The sequence below is a fragment of the Carassius gibelio genome, chromosome B13 (assembly GCF_023724105.1).
Source record: "Carassius gibelio isolate Cgi1373 ecotype wild population from Czech Republic chromosome B13, carGib1.2-hapl.c, whole genome shotgun sequence".
Taxonomy (NCBI): Eukaryota; Metazoa; Chordata; class Actinopteri; order Cypriniformes; family Cyprinidae; genus Carassius; species Carassius gibelio.
In genome coordinates this window covers 4166509-4183723 of record NC_068408.1, presented here as the reverse complement: position 1 = coordinate 4183723, position 17215 = coordinate 4166509, and the positions used below count along the sequence as shown (strand labels likewise).

Genomic DNA, 17215 nt, shown 5'->3' with positions numbered 1-17215 from the left:
ATTTCCATGCATCACAAGTCAAAATCCTGAAAATATTGTTTGGTTTGAAGACCAAAGTAGAATCGTGGCCATGTCAAATGTGCTCAGCTAAGATGAAGCCCTTCAGCGGTGGATCCCCTGACCTGGCTCTCAGTTGGTTTGTCAGGCGGGTCCTTGTGAATGGTCATTTGGTAGAGTTTGTACACTTGGTACGAGGCGTCAAACGAAGCTTTGAACTGTGGACTGGGAGGGTTGGAGCGCACTAGCCTCACCTTCAACATGAGGATGAGCAACAGAGGGTTAAACAGAAAAAATGACAAGATAGAGTTAAGAGTACACCACTGCAGGAGAACCGGGAGTGTGGGAAATCTGATTTGGAATGGAAACAGTTTTGTTTTATAGCACATGGGTGAATATCATAAAACAGATCAAGAACATGTCTGGTTAAAAAAAGAAATCAATTTTAAAATAATAATAATAAAGAAATATGAAATCAAATTTGGCTAAAAAGAAAAAAAAAAATTATATAATTTTATATTTTTGTATTGTGATATTATGACTTATTATAATACTCTTTACTATAATCGAGCTATATATATATATATATATATATATATATATATATATATATATATATATATATATATATATAACAATAGACATTGTAAAAAAATAAAAATAAATCATAACTGCATTAAAGGGATAGTTTACCCAAAATTTTAATTTGATGTTTATCTGCTTACCCCCAGGACATCCAAGATGTAGGTGACTTTGTTTCTTCAGAAGAACACAAACAGAGATTTTTAGCTCAAACCGTTGCAGTCTGTCAGTCTTATAATGGAGGTGAATGAGTATCATGGCTAAAACATACAATAAAAAGAAAAAAAAACATAGGCAAACAAAATCAAATTAAACCCTGCGGCTCGTGACGATACATTGATGTGTAAAGACACAAAATGATCGGTCTGTGCAAGAAACTGAACAGTATTTATATCGTTTTTTACTTCTGTTTCACGCAAGGTCCGAACTGTTAGAACTTTCCTGAGCGCGTCCTCAGCAGTAGGCGCATTAGGTGTCTTCTTCTTGCTTTATGGCGGACTGCAGACTTATAAGTGTATTATCACCATCTATCTCTCAAGTGGACCATAGACACTCCTAATTGAGTTTGTAGATAGAGAGTACGTGCTCAGGAGAGTTCATTATAAGACTGAGAGACTGCAACGGTTTTACTTACCGTATTTTCCGGACTATAAGTCGCACTTTTTTTCATAGTTTGGCTGGTCCTGCGAATTATAGTCAGGTGCGACATATTTATCAAAATTAATTTGACATGAACCAAGAGAAATGAACCAATAGAAAACATTACAGTCTATAGCCACTAGTGGGCGCTCTATGCTGCTCAGTGCTCCTGTAGTCTACACTTGATATCATAGAGCGCCCTCTCGCGGCTGTAGACGGTAATGTTCTGTCTTGGTTGTAAATAAATCCGACATAGTTCAGTGCGACTTATATATGTTTTTTTCCTCATCATGACGTATTTTTGGACTGATGCGACTTATACTCAGGTGTGACTTATAGTCCGATACGGTAATCTCGGTTTGTGTTCTTCTGCAGAAACAAAGTCACCTACATCTAGGAAGCCCTGGGGGTAAGCACATACACATCAAATTCTCATTTTTGGGTGATCTATCCCTTTCATTTTTGCATCGATGTTAACAATTTCACAACTAATTGAAAGAACTACCATTACTTTAATGAGAACTTGATGAAAGAATGACAAAAAAAGTAAACTATCCAGCTGCATTTAGTAAAGAGTATTTGTCCATAATCTGAGATACACACTTAAATATACTGAATACATATATATATATATAATAACTTTCATGAGATTCACTTATACATCTGCAAACTAATGGTCAAAGAAAAATCTGAGAAAACATTCAGCAAAATATAAAAAAAAAAATAATAATCATAAATATTTATACACCGTGACTGATATTCATCATATTAAAACCTTTGTTTGTTTGGGTGAGATTCAGCATGGGTTCAGCAAGAAAAACTTATAGATTGTGTCTATAAAAGGTCGACTCTCATGTGAACATGGCCATGTCATATTTCATCCTAAAATTAAAAAGAAAAACTTCTTTGCATTAACAAATTATGAATTATTATGACCTAATTATGAATTATGACCCAGATGACTAAATATAACCTGCATGTGTTTTGACAGGCTTCACGAGAGTCTCTAATAACAGAATTTAGATAATCAACTGCATAATGCATTTAGTTGTGGATTTTCTCAACAGATTTTGGAAGAATGTTAGCGTGTCTCCAGAAATCTGTTCATTTGTACACACTGATTGATTAAGAACTACTTCCTGGTGCTCCATGCGATGCAAACAGTAGAGAAGACGATAACATATGACTTCCTGCACTAATGATTAAACACAGACCTGCAGTGAATCTGTCTCTGTATATAAGTGTCTCCTTACTGTATACTGTTACAAAGCAAACTTCCTCAATTTCTAGCTACAGTTGAACTGGTTTTCATTATATTGCATTAAAGGGTACATAACATACACAGTTTCACTTAATCTCATGTTAATCTTGAGCACCTCTAGAGGAGTACTGCATCCTTCATATATTCAAAAAGTCTTTAGTTTTATCATATTTATAAAAGAAAAATACAGCTTTCCGATTCTTTCCGGGAAAAACCGAGCTCCTGGAGGCATGCAGTGGGCAGAGCTGTAATACTGATGTTTCGTGTTGTTTCCATTAAGATATATTCACTTATGTGCTGATTTCCAACACAATACAGAAATCTGCTGCAGTTGTACATACATGAATGGGTCTTTTATCACAGGGATGACTCCATGTTTTAATAGCAAACGATGTGCAAATCCAGCGTCGACCTGGGCCTTGTTTCTAAAACATTCGTCACTCAAATGACCAGAACACACAAACGCACTTGCTGCCCCGGAAAAACAAACTGCTTCCACTGTTCATGTCGCGCAGGGTTATTGGTGAATCTGAACACAGTAAACTTTCCCTCACATCCAAAAACACACTTATTTGGAGGCATTCTCAAACAAATCCTATGCAGCGCTGCCGACGTTTTCCCGATGAAGCGTTGATGTGCGCGATCTCGCTCTCCTCTGATCAATGAGTCTGCGCGAATGCGCTTTTCCGGGAGAAATGCCCATATAAGGAGTTCCACTTTCGTTTACAACATTAGATCCACGATAAAAAAAAAAACAGCCGAAACTTGTACCAACCCGGAAGTAAGATTTTCGGCACAGAAATTCTCAGTCATTCTTCTAAATTATTATTTTTTTTAATGTTTTTTAAAAATGTTTAGCATGATAATCCATCTCTTTAACACTGTGAACAACTCTGAATACACGAAACACCATTGTACCCCCCCTTTAACAACCACAGTCAAACACAGGAAATGATGAAAAGCTATAATAACATATATTATTTACAAAATGCAGGTCACAATAACTATTCAAATACATGACAGTAAAGTCATTCTGTTCCACACTCTAAAGACTAAGCTTCATTTAACTTGCTGTATAAGGGTCTAAAAGTCTGACAGTTTAAAGCGAACTGTGTGGGATCAGATGTTATGTTTGATTAGTGAAACTGAGCTTGACATCTCACAGGATCATCTGTGTTTGCACAAGGACAAACTAGCCTCAGAAGTGAGGCGGCAAATCAAAATTCAATCCTCCAAAAACATTTAATTGACTGGCAAAGCTGTTCCTAATTAAAGGACCTCTCACAGAGACGTTTTCATTGGACGAGGTGCTTATGGTTCACAAGTTCCCCAGAAGAGCATGATGGGAGATATAGCTTCAGTTTTATTTTATTTGGCCCTCACTGGACATCTCTTATTATTGCTTGGCCAAGTTAATGAAGATATTTGTGACTTTTGTTTCAGATAAACATTAGTAGAGTCTTTTAATCTGCAGAGCGATTCTCTTGAGATGCAGACATTTGAATAAGTGTGCGAGGAGTAACCAAGAAAAAGAGAGCGAAGCGATGGCAAAACAGCTCCGAGATTTCAAATTATGCCTGGGGTGAAAGAGGGTAGAAGCAAACAAGATATTGAACATGGGAAAGAGTTATGATGTGCCTCTACTGCCATCTGTGGGTGTATATGGACAATTTTGATTATCATATTTGATCATAATTAATCTTTGGAAAACACAGATGATCTTTAATGTTCTGGGGTTTAATACAAGTTAAAGCAAAAAGCATTTGCACCACAGAAATTATGACAGAACATTTTTTTTTTTTCACTCTTCAAGGCTACAGTAAACAAGTAATGCAATATTAAATTATATCAAGTTCGAAAAATAAAGTACAAAGTTTGTAGACTGTAAGGATGCATTTATGTATGCATTTATCAAAAAATACAGAAAAAAAAACTATAATACTGTGAAAGATTATAACATTTAAAAAAAAAGTTTTCTATTGGAATATATTTGAACATTTATTCCTGTGCTGCAAAGGAATAAAAAAAATTTCTGCTCATTTCTAATTATTATCAATGTTGAAAACAGTTGTGCTGCTTAATATTTTTGCTTTAACATTTTTTCAGGAGTCTTTGATGAATTCAGTTTGCAAAAATAGCATTAAATTGAAACCGAAATATCCTGTAAGATTATAAATGCTGTTACAGGTGATTTTGATCAATTTAATGAATCCTTGCTTAGAAGAAAAACTGAAGTCTGAACATGTATTGAAAAACAAACTAACTGCTGGCTCATTAAATTTGCATGTGTAAGATTATATCCAATCTCTAAAGCAAATCCGTTGAGGTTTTGCATATAATTAAAGGAAGAGAGGAGGAATATCAGTCAATAATGACTTCGGAAGACTTGGAATATAGCGTTAAAGTGATTTGGAGTACTTTTATTAACTCATGGAAAAGCATTGCTCAGATCCCCTTTTTTGTGTCATGAAGTAAGAAAAGAATTCTATGTTTTTAATTTTTGCGTAAACTAACCCTGAACATTCATTTAATGAACTCCACGCCAAAAGCCAAAGATGTAAAATGTGCCAAGGTCTTCTTCAAGTAATCTATTCCCTGTCAAACAACGCATGCTTTAATTACAGTGTGTGTATTCGAACTTCACACATGTCTGATTGGGTGTATGTAAACATCTCATTAGGTTTGGTGTCTCTGAGGTCCCTCTCCGAAGGCTTAATGACCCCACAACTGAGATTTACTCAAATGAGCCTTAACACCCCCATTTCACAAGAGATAAAATGAGGTCTGGAAACCTGTGAGACTCCACACACTGCTTTAAACACATCCATTTCCATTGTGCGCCAGAGACATAAGTGGCAACAAACAGACTACAAGGACAGAGCTTAACTAACGTCAAACTACACTCTGACGGTTTAGATTTCAACACAAGGGTCTGTCACGCACATTACAGTTTTGAATAAATAAATGCACAAAGTGTTTGTATGCAAAGGTTCATGATGAAACAAAAGAGTTTTTGTACACAAGAGCTGCTTTTAGTCCTGGCTATGAAGACTCTGGATTTTCTCATGTATTGTTTTTTAAGGTGAATCACTAACCTTGCTCAGATGACAGTGACATTGACTGCGATCCACTTAAGATAATTGAACAACATGTTGAAGTCAATCAAATCAATCCAGTCGACAAGCTAATTGAGGGATGAACCAGACCAGTGCCGTCTCCAGGGACAATGACGTATGACGGTCTTTCATATAGACTTGCTTAGAAAACAAAAACGTGGCTGTTTACCCATGCTGACTTCACCCAAGCAATCGCAGCAAAAGCAGGAGAGGATTGCTTGTGCTTGGCATATTTACTGAGCATGGGTGTCACTTTTGATTGGTGCATCATCTCTTGCTTTGGCCCATTTCGTTTTTTTCAAAAGTAATACATACAAGCAAAGTTGATGTGTTACCTCCAAACGGTGCAGAGGGTCATTGGGTAAGGACTCTGTAATGAATTCCTCCAATGACTTGGGCTGATTAGATGAAGATTTAGCTGGGGAGGGATTCACAGAGGAAGACACCGCTTCTTGCTGCTTCTGTTGCTCCTTCTGAAGTCGTCTCTCTTTCCTGAGGTCCTTAGCTTTCCGACACAAAGGCCTGTTGGGATCGGCTCCCTTACCTAGAGTTTAGAAGAAAACCATGATAAAAGATATCTGTGAGTTAACTGACAGTACAAGAACTAGTGCATTGTCCAAACACCAAGAAATTACACTACTGCTCAAAAGTTTGAGATCGGTAAAAAAAAATGATATCCCATGTATTTGAAAGAAGTCTCTTATGCTCTTCAAGGCTGCATTTATTTGACCAAAAGTACAGTAAAAACAGTTATTTTGTTCTCAAAGCTGTATTTTCAGCATCATTACTCCAGTCTTCAGTGTCACATGATCTTCAAAAATCATTCTGATATACTGATTTGTTTGCATTGATATTTTTATTTTCCAAAAAAAACTGAAAGTTCGAACAGAACTTTTGAAATCCGAAACATCTTGCAACATTAAAAATGTTTTAACTGTTGTGCTTCATGGAATGCAGACTTGCTGAATAAAAGTATTACTTTCTAAAAAAAATAAAATAAAAAAAATAAAAAAAAATAAAAAAAATATATATATATATATATATATATATATATATATATATATATATATATATATACACACACACACATATACACACACACACACACACAACAAGGACAGCTTATCTTGTAAATAATTAGTTTAATTATTGGTGGTAACTAAATTCTTCAAAAGAAACCTAATGAAAATGTGGCAATGTGTTATGATATGGTATTTGCATATTATTTCCGTGTCATACATTTCTGAAGGACACAGAAAACTGGAGACGGAGAACTGATTTCATCCAGGATTCATTTATTTATTGGATGGTGTCAAGTGTGTGTTTTTACATCAAACATTTTCAATTATTATACTTTACAATAACATGCACTAATTGACCCTGCACATTCAGACCAAGAAAGTAAAAGGTTCCATTTTGAATGTGTGTTGACTTGGTTAGCTTCATGTGGTGTGTGTAATTTTTAAGAAAGTTAGCCCACAAGCACAGGCACACCCTGAGTCTAAAATATGTCAAATAAATAGTTCACAGTGGAAAAGCTGACATCTCCAAAAAGAGCCAAAACCAGCAGCAGGAGTCTAAAAAACCTGCGGGCTGGGATGCCCATCTGAAACAAAACCAATCGTCCATTTACGACTGCTAGAGGAGCGAAGACTACAGGAGAGGTATAATCAATAACAGGTCCTGAGCACATCCCACATTTGGAGCCGTTTTGCTGGGTGTGAGAGCATGTTTCTGTAAGCGGCTCGCGGGCACGTTTGCTAACGGTAGGAGAGCGTGATCCTTACGAGCACGATGTATTCGCTCCAATGGGTCGACTAGTTTGCCTCCCGTTTAGATGGAAGTCATTTGCGCTCCTCTGATATCATGACATCATCGCAGCTGTAAAACAACAGGGCTCTGTTTGTTGACTCCCGCTGCTTTTGTGAGGATTGTTCAGGCCGCTCGCAGGTTTAAATGAAAGTGTCAAGATGGTTGTTCATTTGCCCTGAAGGAAACCGAAGGAGGTGATAATCCCCGATCGAGAACGACAGGCAGGGCTGGTCAGGAAAAGGGGGGACGGAGAGGGTCACTGCATCAGTTACTGTTAATAATTTGATTCATGTAAAACTGCGTAATGCTTTGATTTTAGGATGCTCGGCTGGGTATTGCAATGCATTTGCTAAATTTTCTGGTCTCTAGATATCTCTTTCGAACTGATTAGCTAGCAATTACGAAAACAGACACACATATTTGACACCAAAAGTGCAAAATGAAATGCTTCACATTGTGTTCTAGCGGTCGAGAACATAAACGGATTCGTGTGTGGGATTTATGTTTATGTGTGATAATGCATTATGAACTTTGGCAGTATATATCTGTGTATAGAGTACAATAACCTCAAGCACCCCCCTCAATCTCCCTGGACCGACGCCAGCCCCTCCGAGTGCTCCCGGCATCCCATGTCAACAGTTTACACGCCGACATCCTGTTTGGAGCAATAAGGAAAGCGGGGCCATTTCCTGCCTGTCCCTGTGCCAGCCCCCCTGCCATCAACCCATCTGAGATACAACACCTAAGTGCATCTCATAAAACCTGTCAGAAGCATATAAATCTAATTTCATTAAAATAAGGAGTGTTATATTTACATGAAGAAAAGGGAGCCTAAAACCCTTTTTTTTTTTGATGACTATCATTACTGTAATTTGTTTTACTACTATAGGAAAGAAAAACAAATATAAAATCAAGGTCTGTACAACAAAAAACCAAATACTTCCATGATGAACACGCCACAAGTTCAAGTTTAGAATAGGTTTTAATCTAGAGTAGAGGAAGTGTTTTTCTAAAGAAACAAATACTGCTATTCAGCAAGTACACATTAAAATGATCAAAATGATCTATTTTTTTTTTTAATGCTGTTCTTCTGAATTTTTAACTTTAAAACAAAATATATATTATTATTATTATATTATATTATATATATATATATATATATATATATATATATATATATATATATATATATATATATATATATATACACACACACACACATACATACTTTTTTTTTTTTTTTTTTTTATACACATTCTTAGTGGTCTATATTCTTTGACAATTATATTTCATTACAACAAATAAAGTTTGTTATAAAGGAAAATAAACTTAAATGTCATTAAAATAATGCCACAATGCCAGAAAAAAAGACATTTGACCTGGTCAAGTTCTGGACAAGTTTCCAGAGATTCACCCATGAACAACACGAGAACAGCATTTACTTTCTTTACTTAATTTAATACTACAATAAAATCTAGATGTCTTATGAGTTTTCTTTGGAAGTGCAGCATTAACCGGATACAACTTGTTAGTTACACTTGCAACATAAAGCACAGATTTGGACCAGCTTTAAAAAGCCCATTGATAGACATTAACAGACTATTTACACTTTCCTTAAATAAATCTGGCCTTTACACGCTTCGCATGAGACGTGGGACCTCCTACAGGACCTCCGAGCGCTGCTCTGTGACAAAGAGCCAGAGTCACTGAGACAATTAGCTCTTTCTTAACATTCATTCTTCCCTCTTTTCCTGTTAATACCTCCAGTTGACTTAGAGGAGGGAATGTTTCCGGCCAGGGTTGCAAATACGGCAGAGGGACGATAGAGACGTTGAATGGCTTTCCTCCAAACCAGAGTAAACACGAGCGAGAGAGCCAGAGCAGACGCTGGGCCGGGTCCAGGACAAAGACAGCCTGCGTTCTGTTACTCACACTGTGGAACTGAGCTCAACGTGTATGACTTAATATCTTCTGTGGGACAGAAAAATTTGAACAGAATTATGGGGGGCCAAACAACATATATATATATATATATATATATATATATATATATACAGTACAGACCAAAAGTTTGGAAACATTACTATTTTTAATGTTTTTAAAAGAAGTTTCTTCTGCTCATCAAGCCTGCATTTATTTGATCAAAAATACAGAAAATAACAGTAATATTGTGAAATATTATTACAACTTAAAATAATTGTTATCTATTTGAATATACTTAAAAAAAAATAATTCTTCCTGTGATGCAAAACTGAATTTTCAGCATCATTCCTCCAGCCTTCAGTGTCACATGTAACATCCAGTCGATCACATGATCATTTAGAAATCATTCTAATATTCTGATTTATTATGAGTGTTGGAAACAGTTCTGCTGTCTAATATATTTGATCAATAAAAGGTTCAAAAGAACTGCATTTATTCAAAATAAAAAAATATATAATAATATATATTCTAATAATATATTTTCTTTACTATCACTTTTTATCAATATAACACATCCTTTATTGAATAAAAGTATTGATTTTATATATTTTTTTAAAAGAAAAAAAAATTACTGACCCCAAATTACTGACCAGTAGTGTATATCTTTATTACAAAATATTTATATTTTAAAAACATAGCATCTTTTTTTTTTTTTTTTTTTTACTTTTTATTAATCAAAGTATCCTAAAAAAGTATCACATGTTCTGAAAAAAATATTAAGCAGCAGAACTGTTTCCAACTTTGATAATGACTCATTATATTAGAATGATTTCTAAAGGATCATGTGATAATGATCCTAAAACTTTGATCAAATAAATGCAGGCTTGATGAACAAAAGAAACTTCTTTCAAAAACATTAAAAATAGTAATGTTTACAAACTTTTTGTCTGTACTGTATATAAAATAAATTAATATAATTATTAATAATAGCTGAAATTTTTTTAACTCATTTATAATGTAGAGTAATCGATAATTATATATATATATATATAATAATTTATAATTATCAATAATAATTCTACAAAATGCATTGCATGCTACTGAATCAAGAGTGAACACAGCTCAGACTGTTTTAAGACTAATTAAATGGGTCACGGTCAAATGCTGACCTATAAACACTGAATATTATCACGCTTGACTAGAAACACTGAGCGGATTGTCACACAGGTCACACAGACCTTTAGCAATAAACACGTGCTGTTGCGAGCGAGGGAGAGATCAACCCTGACAGATCTGTTCCTGCAGAAGACACATTCTCCCTCTCTAGCAGTTAACAGTTCGTAAAAAGTCCAGAAGTGCCTTTCCTTGAGGACTCATGGACACACATATACAGCTACACATGCTAATGTACAGGCAGCAGAAACACAGACACATTCCTTCAGATGCAAGCGCTCCTGCACACACACACACACACACACACACACACACACACACACACACACACACACACACACACACACACACACACACACACACTGCCTGAGGGGACAGGGGAAGGTCTATTTGCTGTGTGGGGATGAGTCAGGGCCGGGTGAATTAGAGCTGGCACACTCCTTTATGAGAGGAAACCATATGGAGAGAGGAATAGAGGGGCGTGAAGAAGAGAAACACTTTTACTACCTGGACCAGCCGACACACAAACACACACAAACACAGTGAAATCGACATCTACTTCTGTTATACACACTCCTTTAGTGCAAGTTTATCAACATGATTATTATACTCTTTAAAAATGTCAATGTGCATTATCTTTCAATCTCTTCCTTTCACTTTTTATAATCCAGATAGATCAATTCTCATTTTTCAGTTTTATGGTTGAACGTCCTGTTTCACTCAGAAATGCACCAAATAATGAAAGTAGAAGGGGTTTTATATGGTCTCACGTTGAGTCCATAAACAGATTTCATAAATGCATGAAAACTAAATCAGTTGAACAAATGATAGGCCTTTTGACACAACGCTGACATCAAATTAAACATTTTTAACATAATTAAATGTATCGACAGCACTGACAGCCCTGTGTTTCAGTTTCTGTTTCTTTGCATAATGTAAATACTTATTCTTTCAGCCAAAAAGACAATGTACATAACTTACATATACTTAATATATACTTTATATTACACACACATACATTATATATGCATATAAGATAAAAAATTAATCAAAGTTTAAGTTATTTTTATGTCAATTCATCAAAAATAAAAAGAATATGAAGCAGCATTCATAATAATCAGAAATGTTTCTTGAGCAGCAAATCATCATATAAGAATGATTTCTCAAGATCATGTGACACTGAAGACTGCAGGAATGATGCTGAAAATATAGCAGTGAATCACAGGAATCAATCAGAATTAAAAAAAATAATAAGATAATTGTATATTTTACAATATTATTATTTTACTGGATTCTTTTAATCAAATAAATGCCCCTCTGAAGACATAAGCATCCAGCTATCAAGTACTGAAAACACCTAAGCTACCACTTAATAGTTTCCAGATTTTGACAGGGTCATAAATAAATGTAATTTTAATTGTTCTTTTTTTTTGTTTCTCATGAACATGAATTAGGAGTGAAGGTCTAAGCCTGCTCACATGTACTCGCTCCACTGTTCAGAGAAACCATTCACAGATTCTGTTGATTATAACCAGAGCGTTAACCTCCAGTGTGGAATCAGTCATTTAGCTCCGTCTGCGTCAACGCTAACAACAGACACAACTCAGGCGTAAGGTTGGTCATAAAGCAAGCTGCGATAAATTTGTCACCAGGTGGTTTCCGTTTGGAGATGGAGAGAGCGAGAGTTTTCTCCTCCTTTTGGGAGGCTCTATAAATCCTTCCCACTTCCGGACCGTTCTGTGAGGGCGCTCATTCCAGCGGTGTAAGACTTTTAATTCGTCTATAACTCATATTCAGAGATGTACGGTCCTTGTGCCTCAAGTCTACAGGGAATATATTACACATTTGCATAAAGGAACACAAAGTGTTGACTCACAGTAGATACCCCTGATAAGGCCAAACACATTTTCTATTGAAATTTTATGTCAATAAGAGGTGAAATTTTGTAAGACACGAAAATAGATATTTGCAGGAACACATAAGATGACAAAAAAAAAAAAAAACAATATGCCTAAAGGAGATGTCAGGTTTATTTCTGGACCAATGCTGCCCTCTAGTGTTCCTTGGAGGAATATCTTCTGGTTAGGAATTGACAACTGGTTCTTATTCTGGTTCTGTTTTAAGACCTAAATGATTTTAATAACATTAAGTTTTCTTAAAGCAGTGGTTCTCAAACTAGGCACCTTAGCAAACTTCCAGCGAAGCCTCAAAACAAGCATTCAAATTTGCATTTTATCAAGAATATAAATTTTACTAGGCAGCCCAGTGAAATAACACAACAGGAAGTCACTGGGACTTCAAATAATGCTGTGGAGAATGAGGGGCATTACAGTCAAAAAGATTGAGAACTACTGCTTGTACAGATTAATGTACTACACATTTCTAACAATGTTTCCATTGCTGCAACTGATTCTGCAACACAAAGGCCTTTAGCATGCAGGAATATGAGTTTGCTGTCTGAACTGATGACGTGAAGAGAAAGTCCTAATGGGAATTGAAAAACAATATAAACTAACAAGACAACACATCTTTCTGTTGTGAGGACCACTGGTTGCACACAACAGCAATGACTGCCTTTCCAGTGCAGAATGATTCATAATCTGAATTACCTCCTAGATGAACCAATAACTAGGTCAAAAAAAAAATAACAAATCAGTTTCAAGCATACTGTTTTAGTTATTAGTTGGCATACTGTTTTAGTTATTAGTTAATCACTCCGATGACTCACTCACGGACTGAAATGATTTAAGCTCCTGAGAGTTCACGTATAAACGCTAAAGATGCAGACTGTATGAGACTGACCTGGTTTGGGTGTAACAGCAGTGGTTTTCTCTGCGTCGTCTCTGGGGGTTGTTGGTGCAGCTGAGTTGGCGGTGTCTGTGTCTGGACTGGGGCTGATGTCCTGTACGTCACTGTGGTCTATTTTCAGAGGATCTTGAGGAGGTGGCTGAACACCCTCTTCATGCACAGAGTCCATAGGCTCTCCTAAAAAGAATCAACACTTGCACATTTAAATTAACCACATTCACGATATCACTCATGCAGCCAACTCGCAGTCTCGCATTGCTACCTAGGAGCATCAAATTATTCAAATCATTTGAGAAGAAATCATCAATTGGTTGAATTTACTTACACAGTCACACAAGTTTTAAAAGCGTATGTCTAAATGGTATGAAATAGGTCTCAATGATGAAGAGACTCTAGTTGCATGCAAAATTTAACTTCTTAAACCCCAACCAAAACTTTCATAACGCTGCACAAACAAATCATGCAAAGGAAAAACTAAATATGGACAAAAAGAAGAAAAAAAAAACGCAAAATATGTCTGAGATAACACATGGACGACAGGAAGGGCATCTGGTTAATGTCTGGCCTACAGCACAGAAAACCACTGGGTTTTTCCTGCAGCTATAGACACTGTCCTCTAAAGTATGGAAGAGAGAGCCTTTAGATGACCTTTGATATCTCCGAACAAACCCAATCAGACCAGGCCACAAGATATAAGAAACTGACACGGGCTATACCTGTAGAAAACACTGGCTGGGGGATGCAACTCTTCTTATATTGGCTCAAATTAGGACTGAGTAATATACTGAATCATATACAATCAGATATGATTTGCTGTGGCGCTGTGAAACTAACAGCTATTTTAATGGAGAGTTCACCAGTAAGTACATTAAACTCCTTCAATCAATTCAAACCAAACTGATTTTAAAGTGATTCAAAGATTTTGTTTGTGTCATCACTCATGGAAGTCATTCTTGCATTTTTCATATATTAAACGTTTCAGTATAAATATATTTGTACTGCATGTATTTATTGTTATACATGCTATATTGTTATGATTGTGCATATACAGTAAAATAAACTGATTTAATATCCAGTGTTCATTTTGAATCTGCTTTCAATGCTGAAGTTCTGAATCCTCTAGTAGACAAATAAACCATCATTTCAAACCATATCAGAGCTAATTCATTCAATGAATATCACTATAAACTTATTTATTGATCAGCTCAAGCTCAAAAGCAAACAACGAAGCCTCTTCGGTTTGGGGAAGGCATGCAAGTCACACATTTTATGTGATTTTCTGTCAAGCTTTTTCAAATTAGTTAATGAAACATTTATAAAATAAACATCCAGCATAGCATCATGCGTGTGGATCTTGACATTTCTGTGTGAATGTTAGGGTTAGGGTAAGAATGGTGCTCACCTTCACGTCCCTCATCATGCTTCTCCACTGGCATCTCTCCTTTGGAAAGGAACCGATTCACCTTCTTCAAGGTCTTTTTGTGAGTCTTCGACGGATGGAAGCTCAAAGCATGGCACCTTCAGAAAACAAGTGCAACAGCACATTAATATATAAAGAGTGAAAAGGACACGCAACATATCTGCATTTCTAGCATTTCTGAGCTGCAATGCATACATTTCAACATCTAACTCAGTACATTTAACAATCAGATATTAATTTTATCAGAGTATCCTACTGTATATAGTCAAGAAACAACATTTGATTCATTCACCTGATGGTGTACTGTGGGCAGCATGTCTTATTCATAAGAGGTTTGTACACATATTTGCCACTTCTAAAAAAATTAAAAAAGAGAGAGAGAGAGAGAGAGAGAGAGAGAGAGAGAGAGAGAGAGAGAGAGAAATTTAGTTTACATATAACAGCATTCAAATTCTGGCATACACAAACCAATGATTATTATAAATGATCATAAATGGATAATGGCAATTTATGCAGGGCTCACTACTAACTATACAAATTCACATTCAAATTGTTATAATAAAAAATCGTTCATTTAAAGTGGATATATTTTAAATAAATAACCATTAAAAGTTTATATATATATATATATATATATATATTTATATTTATATATATAAATAAATAAACCTGGCATTGTACACTTATTTGAAAATGTACTTTTTTTTTATGAATATTGCACTCACATCAAGTCCAGAAAACTGGTCTAAAATGATGCTTTGAGGCAGTGTAGCTGTCAAGTGCAGAAAAACCTATTTGTCTGGTTGTAAGAGGTCTGTGAGACTCAGGAAGTGTGTCTGATTCGGTCACTGTGTTAAGATCATTAATCTGACCAGACTACTGCATCCTGTACTAGAGTTTCCGGCTAAGACATTATGCAAGTTTTCAAGTTTTTACACAGTTCAGAGGTCAGACAATAATAATATCAGCACCTTCTCCAGCCTCTGTCGATGAGATCTTGGTAGTCCTGCACGGTCATAGTATGGGACCACATGCCTAGAGAGAGAGAGAACAACAGCATTTAATTCATTACATTTATATAGGGCTTTTCTAGGCACTCAAAGCGCTTACATAGTCAGGGGGTATCTCCTCATCCACCACGTCATTTAGAACATACAACACACTTAGGATCAAGCTCTTAAATAAAGAAAAGCATGATCACTTGAACACTTCAGAAGCTGTGTGTGCACACATGTAGAACCACAGCAGGATGGTTGTGTTATATCCATGTGTACTGTAGATAGGAGACACAGCCAGCCTCAAACGGACCCCTGACAGTGAATCTCCGTGACACACTGTTCACAAAGGGAAATGTTTCCTTTGACGTCACGGAGAATTAAGCTCCCACACAAGGACAAGTACAGGACATCAGTCTCTGAGAACCCTCTCAGTTTTTGGCTGTGGGGTTAAGATGTCACTTCGTCTAGATTGAGCTAAATGCATTTAATAAAAACCGTGATGAGATCGTACACAGAGAAGACTCCTCGTGGATTTAAAGACATAATTATCAGAACCATACAATGCTAACAAGACATTTTAATAAAGATGCATATCCACAACTAAAAATGAGTGATTGATGCCATACATTTGTCAAAGCGAAATGGCCCTATGAATAATAAAAGGGCAAGTGCATATATAAAAATGTAGTATAGACTAAAATAAAACACCTTTTCTGTAATCTAGAGCTTTGTCTTTTTAAAAGCATGCTATATTCAGACAAAAAGGTTGGTAAGTGAATAGTCTTTTAAATGTTAAACAAAGGAAGTGAACAGCTTTTGATGAAAACATCTGTGAAAATGTGAATGTAAATTAACAAGAAATGTATTAATAGTTCCTGAATCCAGGCCAAGAAAAGCAGGCACTGACTTTTGAGCTCTACAGAGGCCAGGCCGACAGGACAAAAACAAACAGGCGATTCAACAGAACAGAACACGACACAATCCAGAGACAAAGACAAAAACAACAAGGTTTGTTTCACCTGCCTTATCATGCATTAATATAACCAATACGAGAGCACCTGTTTTCATCGCATTTTAGTCCTTGATTTGGGTTTGAGGCACATAAAGAAGCCTCTGAAATGGGGATTAATCATCTCAAACACAATGCATGATCTCCACATCTCATAAAAAATTAAAAAAAGACTTCACTGGCCGACAGTTCAGGCCTAGAGCGCCACACAATGGTTAGACAGACCTCAGGTCATAAAGTATCTTCATCATAATTAAAAATGTTCCTAATTTGGGGATGTAAAAACAGGAATTCAGCTTAATGTGTTTATAAACTTTAAAAGATGGTGATTTCACTAAAGAAATAAATGTGCTGCACATTTCAAAGAGAAGGATCACACATTCAGAGCAGTTCACAATCAATTAACACTTTTTTAAGTTTATTATCTACTGTTGATGAATTATAATAACTAGGTGTTAATATTGTAATATTAGACGT

The 17215-nt window shown here is 35.8% G+C and overlaps 1 protein-coding gene across 8 annotated transcripts in view; it reads right to left on the bottom strand.

Moving 5' to 3' along the window:
- The window catches only part of LOC127970343 (arginyl-tRNA--protein transferase 1), a 73774-nt gene that overhangs the window by 53653 nt on the left and 2906 nt on the right, over positions 1–17215 (bottom strand). For 5 of the 8 annotated variants that reach the window (XM_052572867.1, XM_052572868.1, XM_052572866.1 and 2 more), the window contains exons 2-6: positions 15703–15766; positions 15024–15086; positions 14714–14829; positions 13306–13488; positions 5931–6139 (exon numbers count right to left, since the gene is read on the bottom strand). In XM_052572867.1, coding sequence (XP_052428827.1) covers positions 5931–6139; positions 13306–13488; positions 14714–14829; positions 15024–15086; positions 15703–15766 — 635 coding nt within the window. Of the gene's footprint in view, positions 1–122; positions 252–5930; positions 6140–13305; positions 13489–14713; positions 14830–15023; positions 15087–15702; positions 15767–17215 lie in introns of all 8 variants that reach the window. The other 3 variants (XM_052572865.1, XM_052572869.1, XM_052572864.1) reach the window with 1 other exon arrangement.